At 40.6% G+C, this 11,707-nt stretch overlaps 1 protein-coding gene across 8 annotated transcripts in view; it reads left to right on the top strand.

The window, feature by feature from the left end:
• Nucleotides 1–274: 274 nt before the first annotated feature.
• Nucleotides 275–11,707, top strand: part of nlgn1 (neuroligin 1) — a 304,475-nt gene continuing 293,042 nt past the window's right edge. For 3 of the 8 annotated variants that reach the window (XM_076079318.1, XM_076079314.1, XM_076079315.1), the window contains exon 1: nt 359–693. In XM_076079318.1, coding sequence (XP_075935433.1) covers nt 584–693 — 110 coding nt within the window. In that variant the 5' untranslated portion in view covers nt 359–583. Of the gene's footprint in view, nt 694–1,377; nt 1,438–1,527; nt 1,544–11,707 lie in introns of all 8 variants that reach the window. The other 5 variants (XM_076079316.1, XM_076079317.1, XM_076079312.1 and 2 more) reach the window with 4 other exon arrangements.

Here is an 11,707-nt window from a genome sequence, read left to right as displayed (position 1 = left end):
CTTGTGTGCGAATGTGGTTTTAGTGTGATTGTCTGTTTGTGTTTGCATCTGCATGGCGTAAGTGAGGGATAGAAAATAAGGATTCTTTTTCACTCAAAGAGGACAAAAGAAGACACAGCAAACAAGTTGAAAACAAGGAGTCGCAACTATGTCCCAGTGGAGGCACCATTCAAGGACTGGTTGTCAGCTACTCCAGACTGCCAAGAGTAAGAGCAGGCTGATGGGATACGTAAGGCTTGAAGGTTCCTTAAGCAGTGGTCGGTGGGTGTCCTCTCTAATAGGGCTGGGACTGATGCTGCTGCTGCAGGCATCTCCTACTGCTGTGTCGGCTCAGAAACTCGACGAGAACGACCCGGTGGTCACCACCACGTATGGCAAGCTGCGTGGCGTTAAGAAGGAGCTCAACAACGAGATCCTGGGTCCCGTCGTGCAGTTCCTGGGCGTCCCGTACGCTGCCCCGCCCACCGGCGAGCGCCGCTTTCAACCACCAGAGCCACCGGTGTCGTGGCCGGAGATCCGCAACGCCACGCACTTTGCCCCGGTGTGCCCTCAGAGCATCGTGGAGGGCCGCCTGCCAGACGTGATGCTGCCGGTGTGGTTCACCAACAGCATCGACGTTGTGTCCACATACGTCCAGGACCAGAGCGAGGACTGCCTCTATATCAACATCTACGTCCCCACTGAGGATGGTGAGTTAGCCTGCGGGCCCGGGGCAGGATGATTGTGGGGCTGGTGGGCGGAGGGTTTTGAACCCATCACATCCTGGTAGAATGAAGGGTGTGTTGTTTCTGTCCCTGTCTGTCTGTCTGTCCGTCAGTAGAGGGAAAGCATGACATTGTGCACGTTTAATGTGCATGACACTGCTTATAGAACATGAGTGTGTGAAAGAGTGGTTGTGTGTGTGACATCCATGAAGACCAGTTAATCCTTTCATTCCACTCCATAGCTGCCTCCATCTTCTTCCTTCCGTTTTCCATCTTTCCCTCCTCTACCCAACTGTTTCTTCTCCTCGTTGCCTTGTTTGCTCTCCTCTGCAGACTCCCTCCTCTCCTCTCCTCATTACTGTAGCTCATCATAGCATATTGTGCCAAGCCACAATGGCTGCAGTTCATTAAACAAGACAGTCGTTGTCATGACCATCACCGATTGATTTGGCTGACTGGCTGAATGACTGGCTGAATGACTGGCTGGCCAACTGGTCTGTTTCATTCTTTCCCTCCATCTTTATTTCTCCCTTTCCTTCCTCTCAGCAATGTGTGTGTGTGTGTGTGTGTGTGTGTGTGTGTGTGTGTGTGTTTGCGTGTGCATGCCAGCTCCTGTGTGCGTTGCGCGTCCAGGGGCTCCATGTTATTCTTTAGTCTTTTATTCATTTTACAGTCAAAAGAATATCCAAGGATTGTGCCAGGAAACCGGGCAAGAAAATATGTAGACAAGGAGGTATGTATGATCTGAACGCAACCTATACCATGCCACAGAAAGAAGAAACTAGGAGGGAAAAAAAGAAGAACCTTCTGGTGCAGCTGAGAGCAATCATGAGATCAAGGTCTACAAATTATTCAGGTTTCGACTCGAGGCATCTGCAGGTTTTCAGAATGCTAAATTTAAGAGACAGGGCCGTTTTTCAACGATACCTGGAGGTAAATTTAAGGGCAATTTTAAAAACCATAAGTGGAAGTCTTCCTCTGACTGAACATTTGCAGGTATTAGCAAAAACATATGTGCTACTACAACCCTGAATGAGCCATGTGATTTGTAGACCTTGTGATGTCGATGCCGAGGTAGTGTTGCTCCACACTCCATGGTCCATCCATGTGTGCTCTCATTGGTCAGCAAGATTTGGTGATGTGATCGGCTGCCAGATCTGGGGTCAGAAGCTGTGCGGTAACGAGGCTTGATGTGTAAAGAGATAGGAGCATATTAGATCAGACATGCTGTCACAAACACACACACACACACACACGTACAGTGATGTAGTTGCATGCAGTGTTAAACAAGATGAGCTCAAGCTCGACCATGACTGTGTAATCTCCATTAAAAGAAGGCAGAGCTGTGTTCAGGTTGGCCCGGGCTGCTTTATCAAGCACTGTTTCATCAAGATAATGCCCTCCTCCTCCCTCTGTCTCTCTCCCTGTCTCCCAGCCTCTCCCTCCCTGGATGTGTGCACGCTTTTTAGTGTCTATACATGTTTGTATGAGAGTGTGTAAGATTGTGTGAGTGTGTGAGTGTGAGTGTGTGTGTGTGTGTGTGTGTGTGTGTGTGTGTGTGTGTGTGCGAGAGAGAGAGAGACAGTTGCCAGTGTCCTTGATAAGGTCTGGGTGTTAATGTCATTTTCTTGGCAGCAGGCTGCATTATCACTTAGTGTACATTCCTCCTCTACTTACTACACGGATACATGTGCACTCTAACCTCTCCTTTCCTCAGACGTGTAGCACGCACAGAGACACAATGGGGGAGTGCTTTTAAATTGAGAGATCACAGAAGCTTACATGTTAGTCATACAGCATGGAGAATCACCATTATAAAACCAAGACCCAGACAATCTGGAGCTTTGCTTAAGAAAACAACGAAAAGAAAAGAAAAACAAGATGGTGGATCTGTGGCCTTCTTAAGGTAGAAAGTGTTACCCACTTACCCACTTACAATTACCCACCGTCTGTGCCTCACTTTATTAACGTGTACATACATGAATGCATGTAGGCCACATGTTGTTAACAGGCTTACTCAGGCTTACTCTGTCAAAAGACAAAGTTTAACAACACAGTATTTATTAACACTGCATTATAACTAGACAGAAAGTAATACATTTGAACTTCCTTATGTAACTGCCACATTTTTGAGATCTCCTGCATTTTGTAATCAACAGCTTGAATGCAATATGTTATACATTTCCCCACATTTTGTTATCAATCATTACTTATTGCAGAGGATGTTTCAAGATGTGTTCAAGAGAGCTAAGGGATACAGTGACACTTGTGGTGTTGGCCAATAATAATAATGATAATAATAATAATGATAATAATGTAGATAATTAATTGTATTGTATTTCAAAAATAGTTTTTATGATTGAAGACATCCATGTTGGTTGGTTAATACATAATGCATAATGTACTATTCAATTTTCATAAAAAAATGCAACACCCAACTTTTTTAATAATCACTGCAATATCTAATAATGTATTAACAAATGCAGCAGATCATTACAAAATGTTGGTTCATTCCGTCCATGTATTATTATATATTTACAGTGTTCATTCTACCTCATTTGTTAACAACAACAATTAAGAAGCTTATTACAATTATTACAGACAGTAGGGCTGCATAATAAATATAAATATGGCCAACTGCAAATTTCAAATCATAATCAATTGCAATATCAGTCGAAAACATTTTTTCAAAATGTGTTTAGTCAGAACAGACAGATGACACATGAAAGGACCTGAGGCCACAATATGGAAAATATTGGACTTTTTAAATCAAGAAAAATCAAGAAAAATAACAAATTTGGCTTCTATTTGCAGACTTAAAAGTAAAATACTATACCCTCGCATGTATGTTAGGCTGGTTGAGTGTACAGCAGGGGTGGGGGAAAACATCGATACAGCATAGTATCGCGATATTTTGCGTGGTGATATTATATCGATACACGGACGCCAAGTATCGATCTTTTATTATATAAACTATTAAATAAAAATAAATTCATCAAATCAAATCAATTGCTTTTTCAGTCCACTAGATGGTGCTGAGTTATTTTCTGGTGAGGTCAGCAAAGGTCCCGGGTCAGCGTGATTGGTAGGAAGTTGGTCAAAACAAAGATAGAGACATCTGGCCTCACAACGGGGTTAAATCTGCCAACAGCAGCCAGGCTCATGGGGAGAGTGCAGAGCATAACTGTCTCTCTGCCCTCGACGTGCACGCATCACAAGTTATACCGAGTTATATAACTCTAATATCCTACTTATATAAGTTATAGTTCATATACTGAGTCCACACGTTTGCATTTAGTTAAGTTGGACTATGTAGTAATACAAACAGTTCAGTTTGTCAGGTTCATGCAACATTTATGACATTGTTGGTCAGTCTGTCTGCTTGACAATCCTATTTTGCTGCAATAAAAATGATTGAAGTGAGAAGAACAGACTGAAAACTTTATCTTATTAGATAAAACATGTTGACACAGTTTTCCTTTGGGGACATAATTTGAAGTTGAAAAAGGTAATAAATTGCAATATAGGCCTATGTTATCGCAATACTCAGAATATCGCAGTATCGTGATAATATCGTATCGTGATAATATCGCAGTATCGTGATAATATCGTATCGTGATAATATCGTATCGTGGGACCTCTGGTGATTTCCACCCCTAGTGTACAGCAGCTTAGATGGCTGACATGTTTCTGAATGACTGTACAATATAGCACTGGTCATTATAAACAAACATTATCTGAAGCCGTAATCTCAGAACACAAGCTGTTTGCTTGTAAGCTGTTAAATAATGGAGCTGTTTTGATTGGAGCTATGTTCCACCAGGAACATGGGAGCTTCCACACCTGTCTGCTCAGAACAAGCTGATGAAGCTGTGCATGATCACTGAGGAGCCGGCCAGATGAATACTTCCAAGCAGATGGTCAAATTTTATGACATCTAGTCAAAAAAAATAAGGTGGTATAAAAAAATGAAGTACATTTTCATACTTTCACTCTGTCCTGATCTGTGCCAGCCTGTGATAACATCACTCTGAGTGTTATCATTTGTTATCACTTCCATTATAATGCTTTAGATAGAGCAAAATAAGAAAGCTGCACTTTCAAAAGAAAAGGTTGCAGCTTTAGACATGATTCATATTTTGATCTGAAACAAAACTACATGGTTAGGTTTACATCGCTTGAGCGACCTTACGCACACAACTTAAATACTGAGGCCGGCAACAGATACATATTTCCATGATGTGTCATTTTACTAGGATTCTTAGGGAGACAAAATCAGTTAATTAGTTAGCTCTTATTGACAGGAGTCATGTCTGTCTAGTAGCAGTCGTACAGCGTCACACAGAGGCCCTACTGGTAATCATACAGTCTTTGGGGAATCTACAGTCAGTTCTGCAGCATTCTGGAGGTTTCCTTTACAGTGGCAAAGCCTATTTCTGTGGATTCGTTCAGTTCGGTCATTATCAGTAACACAGTAGCACAAAGTGTGGTCAGTGGGGCATGGTGTAAGTGGACAGATCATGGTGAGTGACAGGGTAATTTCATGGCTAGATGTGTGCAGCCACAGTGATGCATTAGGGAACCGGGTTGGATTGGAAGAGTTAAAGTGTGGGAGGGACTCAAATCAGTCACGATCAATCAAATCAACTGTGTTCTGTTTTGTTTTTTATTCTTTTTTTAAGGAACACACTCTACAATTACTACTGTTTTGTTGTCTAACAGTTTCAAACTGATGTGAAATGGCAGGGAAGGGAAGCAGACATCCTGGAGCTGCAGGTGCAAAATCACCACAAGTGAATATTTGGAACCTTAGATTTCATTTCTGGAGAGATATTCACAACTTATGCTTACAACGCTCCCAAAGATCTTGAATTGATTGATTCTCGTAAAGGTTGAGCAGTTATTTAGACAGTGCAACAGAGAACTGGAAGAGGACCACTTTCATCAGGCTGTTCTCACACACTGCTCTTAGCGATACCTACACAAATTATGAGCTTTTGTATATCAATTTGCATGTAATTGTGAGCCCCTACAGGTGACAAAGGATAAAGAGTGGTAAGGTCCATGTAGGGAGGGTTGCTGGCTCTTAAAATACCAGACTGTCACCAACAGGACACCGCTGTTGTCCTGTGGGAAACCAAAAGTCAACATTGACTAATGCTACGTTGCCTTTTCCTAAACCTAACCAAGTGGTTTTGTTGCCGGACATTCATTGAAAAATTAAAAAATAAATAAAGAGTAACTTTAAGATATCTGACTAATCGTTGTGTAAGGAGACATTGCTTCCAATATATACATTTGTATTCAGGAATCTTAATTTTGCTAGTCCCACTGCATACTAACGATAGCAACGTTCACATGAACAAAGAGAACCAAGGTTAAAAGGGGCAACATGTAAAGAGACAGATAATGGGCAGTGATGAAGAGCAGCAGGAAAAGGCAGACATGGAGCAATAATGGAGTCAAGAAGGACAAAAACAAAGTGAGACCAGGACACAGAGAGAGACAGTGAAAGTGAGTGACGCACAGTGTAATTGCTGTGGGACTCATCTCCGTGTCCTCATGAGGACTATTGTACCGTCCGGTGCCATGCTGGTTCAAAGAAGCCTTCTGTGGTTAAAGTAGTGTTTTTGATGTGTCCGGATGGAGTACGGTCATTAAGTTATCACATGCTGAGAGAGCGGTCTCTGTAATGAGATCAGTGGTAGCAGCACTACTGTTGGTCTTCTTTCTCCCTGCAGCATGCATTCATGTTTTAGGATTGAAGTAAATGCAATAGAAGCTCACGTTGATGACAGCTAACCGAACAAAAAGTTTAAAAAAAAAGAAAAAAGAAAAGTGACACAGAAACTTGCTTGAAAGGAGAACAAGGACATTTCTGTTTTGAGATCAGACACAATTACACATGACATGCATATTAGTACAAATCATTGCTACACATCTGTGATGGCTTTCAATGGATTTCAATGTTTTATGTAAGGTCGATATTGGAATTACAAAATGATGTAGTTTGTTGTTTGGTAGAGAAAAATAACTGAGGAAGCAGCAGCTTGTTAATTTGAACTTTGAATGACATTCTGTAGCTGTTTTGTAGCAATGCAGTGCTGTAATGTAATATAATATCATTTATATTTTTAAAAATACATGAAAAACAGGGAGCAAAATAAACAGTGGTTCTAAATAGCTATCTATATCTTTGGACCATTTGTTCTCTCTTCTTGCTGGTTCTGTACTTTTACTACTACTGTCTTCACTAAACCAACAGCTAAATGCTGGCATGGCATGTTGATGCCTCAACCCTACGGGTTGTCTAAAGGCATTATGGGTAACAGAAAAACACAAGCTGATGCAGAAGTACATGCAAGAGGGCAGTTCATACAGCACAAATCCAAACACTGTGAATAATAATAGCAAATGCATTAAGATTATTGAATATATGAAGACACATATATTTATCTGAATCTGACATCAGGACAGAACATGGTGAGAATATCAGAATTGTTTTGTCTTTAACAATTCATCGGTTTGGAGCTGGCATAGCAGCTTGTCATGAGGCTGTTCTATATTTAAGCATGCTATATTTTGTTGTTTCAGTGTCTACGCACTTCTATGATATTTTAGCCAGTGGTGGGCCGTCAGGGCCAGCTAAGCCTTCTCTGCTGGCCTAAACTGAATCACAAAGTTATAGCTATTTTATCATTTTACAGCATGGAACGGTATTTCTGGCTGACAGCGTCAGAGAAGCGTTGCACATTTTATGGCTAAGAATGCGTTTCATTTGCAACTGAGCTCTTGGTGTTTGGAGCTACGCTACGCTAACCAAGGCAGCTACACGACAGGACACCACAAGCTACGTGCTTTTGAAAACTTTTGGAGAAACCAGAGTGGATCTACAACTCAACGAACACGTTCACAGGAGGACCTCTGGCTGGAACTGAACCCCACCGATGTTCTGTATAACTGCGTCATTGAAATCTTTGTTAACAAAGAAAGGAGGATGGACTTTGTCTTTAAGTGAACAGCAGCTTTGGTTAGTCAACTGCTTTTGCGTTTTTACATCTGCAGTATCGCTACTACTGTGTTCATTTGTCTATCGTGTCGTTTTTATGAAGAATATGAATGGCTCGTGCTCTAGCGCTGCTGTGTTGCTGGATCGATTTATTGCTTTGTTGTCATATAAATATATGTGACTGGTTCTTGTGAGTTTGTTCTTGTTATTGTGTTAATTACATTGATTTTGACTATATGCATTGTCCATTAATGACGAAGCATCCTGTCATGCGCGGGGTTATTGTCCGGACCATTGAATCCGTTCGGGCTGTTGTTTCCCCGCTAAGCTAGTTAGCTTAGCCTTCCTGAAGACACGTGCGGGGCCTCAGCTGTTTTTTGTTATTGTTCCGGTTCAGAGGTCACACAGCCCGTTGTCTCCTACGTGAGCGCAGTCCACCGAAAACATTATATTTCCCTCAATTTAAGCTTCTGCATTTTCCAAATGCACTAGTATTATTCAAACGTATTGTTCGGTTCGTAAGCCTCGTACCGAACGGTTTAATATACGAATACGTGTAGTTACACTCCTAGAAACAAATAACCATAGCTGTGTCGTCATAATGAGCTTATTAGGAGATGGCTCAAGTGTAGTAGGACACCACAGAAGGCCCAGGTACAAAATGCACGGCCCGCCACTGCTTTTAGCAGCTAGCGGCAAAAGTCAGTGCAACGAAAGATGGACTGCTTTCTGGAAACAAGCCGTCAGCTGTGTTGATGTCCGAGCAGAGCTGCAGCTCGAAAGGAAACCCATGTAAACATGTAATATACATCAGGACTGGCAGTGCTGGATACGGCCTCGGCAAGACTGAAAAATAAAGTACGTTTACTTGGAATCTGTGTGGAGCAGTTGACCAGCGTGTAAAAAACTGCAATATCATTAGAATGTGATGACATTTTTTTATAATTAATGCAGGCCATGTAAATTACATACAGAGCATTCCTGCTGTTAAATGTAAAATAAATGCCGTTAAAAAATCTTCTGGTATTTAACTGGAACACATTGTAAGATAATCTAACCCTAGTACAGACTCTGTCTTGTCCTCAGCTCACCAGTGTTTATATTACCAATGAACACTTTGACAAAATATCTCTTCAATGTCCTTTTCTTCCACAAATAAGATGAGATGAAGACATCGACGTCATTAAACACTAACTATGACTATATGAACATACAATATTGTTGACAAAAAAAAAGATGTGACTAAAATGCAGTTTTTCAAATAAAACTTTAAGTCTAAAAAAGAAGAGGACATGAAATCTTATACTTTTTTTTGGTTTGGAGTAGATCGACTGACATTTTCAATATAATATGTTGACTAAAACTAGACTGAAAAAGGTCCTGTTTTCTTTGACTAAATTAAGACTAACATGCCTAGATTTTAAAACCACTCTCGTCTCATTAAAAGTACAACTGCAGCCAGGATATGTTTATTAAATATAAAACGGGATACGGTTAGCTTGGCTAGCTGTTTTGTCTTTGTCCAAATGAAACAAATGTATCTTGTGTTTAAAATGTAAAAATGACAAGTTATATGTAAAATAAAGAAAAAGTGCTTTTTGCTGCACACTTACTCACAGCACACTGCTTGTGTGCTTCATGAAATCAACTGCTCACCCTCTACGCTGTCAGACCTTGAAAAACAAAGAATGAAAAAGACTCTCTTTAAGGTGTCTCTGTGGGGGGTTGGAACTCCCTTTATGTTTACTTCATGTTGAATTAAGCATTTGGCTTTTAAGACCCGATCTAGGACACTTAACTGCAAACTAGGCCATTTCCCAGCGCTTGTACAAGCTGTTTAATATCTCAAATAGTTCCAGAAATATTTCAACATGTTGCATTGCACGTCTCCATTCCGGAGGGGTTTAGAATAGAAGTTCCATTGTTAATGTGAATTTCATCAAGATGGAGGCAACTTCATAGAAGGTGGATTTTTCACTGTTTGCCTTCACGACTCCCTGTCTCCCTCACCTCTGTCTTCTTCCTGTGTCTCTTTCTCTCCATCTGATCTCCCTCTGCACAGGTTGGCCGTTTCCGTCGCGTCTGTCTCCGTCTTTCTATCTGTCCTGTCCTTTTCACCCTCCCACATCTCACTTTCCCTCACTGTCCTTCTCTCCTGCTGCTGTCTTTTTCTCTCCTATTCCTCGGGCTTTGACCCAGTTTTGTAGTTGTTGAAGGAGGATCCTGCGGGACAGGCCGCACACACGCACACACAAAGACACACAAACAGAGCGGAGGAAATAGAAGGCAAGAAGAGGCAGGAACCGTCTTGTTTTTGGGTCTCCCTTGAGGGTCTCAGTCACCTCCACTCACAACTTAACTTCTACATGCTGGTGTTTCCTCTCAAGGTATTGTGTTGTGATTGGAGTGTGAATGTCTGTGCAGTAATAATGTTAAGTAAAACGTTGTAGGCAGGTGCTGGACCAGAAGTTAAAGGTATAAATATAAATAAATAAAGGTCTGCACACAGTAGCCCTCGGACAAAACAACGCCTAAAATGGCATACACAAAATGAATCAGGAATAGCTTCTCAACCATAAGGCTTATGCATATTTCTGGTCTACTTTGAAAGGTATGAAGCTAAGGAATATGAATCCATTTTAAGTGAACCAATTTTTATTACAATTTCAGAGTTAAGGGGGATGCAATAAAGGAAAAATTTAGATTTTTATCCTTGCCTAGTATACAATCTAAATGTCAAGGGCAATATCACTGATAATTAATATCTATAGATAATGATGCAACTCAATGTCTTATACTACTCTTCTACTACAAGTGGGACTGTAAAGTTAATGAAAATACAATAAAATACAACATTTATGATACAATTTATAAAAATATACTCCTACCGTCTCCATGTTTTTGCCATGTTTACTGTTTCCATGTTGGTTGTTTACTGGGAGTTTCACTTCAAAACACTTTCCAAATGGCCATGTAATAACATAGACAAAAACAGTAGTAAACAATAGTAATAAACGCAATATATGACCAAAGAGCTCCATGCTATAAGACAGTTAAATGGCGAAAGCAAAGGCCCACAAGGATCAAATATAAGAATCCGCTGAATCACGATAATATAATCAAAACAAACTTGTTGCTGTATTTTGCCATCTGCTGGCTGCATTAAAGTACTAAGAGCAAGAACTCCCCCACATGTGAAGTTTGACTGCTTTGCCACTGTGTGTTTGGATGTGAGGTGCGTTCAGGAGCAATATAGAAAGCTTGGGATTTCTACTTTCCAGCGATGCAAAGCATGATATTCTAGACTGATGTGAAAATGATCCTGGATCTTTTGAACACAACTTGCTTGTATATTTAAGAAGGGTAAATTTCTATCAGTTTTCTTGTTGAAATACTTCGTAATAAGACGCAAATTGGACAACATACAGTTTACGGATTCTGACAGCTGAATAATCCACGTTTTCAAAACTGTATAACATGCATATCTTCTATGAGTAGATCATCTTTCATCACAACTTATTGTAACTAGGCCACAGGGGTTGACCCGGTACCGGGACTGTTGGGTTAAACAGGTTAAGTGAAATGTATTAGCACATCCAGTTACATTTTGAGCTAATGCTCTTCTTCAATTGAAGAATATTAGCTTGAAATGTCACTTGTGGATCTGTCTGATGTATCCATGGACTTGGGTATGTGTGTATGTGTCAGGATCATTTTAGTTCTGTCCTCTGTGACATGGTTGTGTGTCTGCACAAATAAGACGGATAAAAGAAACCATGTAAATCTTAAAGCACCTGCAAAGGGTGAAATATATTATCTAAACATATATTTGGTGCAAAACTGCCCCTTTCTATGCAACTGAGCCTCATTAGGCAAAACAGTCTAATTGACAAATATCAGTGCTAATATACAAACACAGTTACAGTGAAACTATTAATATCTTTAGAGAGTTGGAGGTAACTGAACCACATTGACTGAGATATTACATCCCAAA

Source organism: Anarhichas minor, unplaced genomic scaffold (genome assembly GCF_050575085.1).
Source record: "Anarhichas minor isolate MPS153535 unplaced genomic scaffold, ASM5057508v1 ptg000071l, whole genome shotgun sequence".
Taxonomy (NCBI): domain Eukaryota; kingdom Metazoa; phylum Chordata; class Actinopteri; order Perciformes; family Anarhichadidae; genus Anarhichas; species Anarhichas minor.
This window is presented reverse-complemented; position numbering and strand designations above follow the sequence as displayed.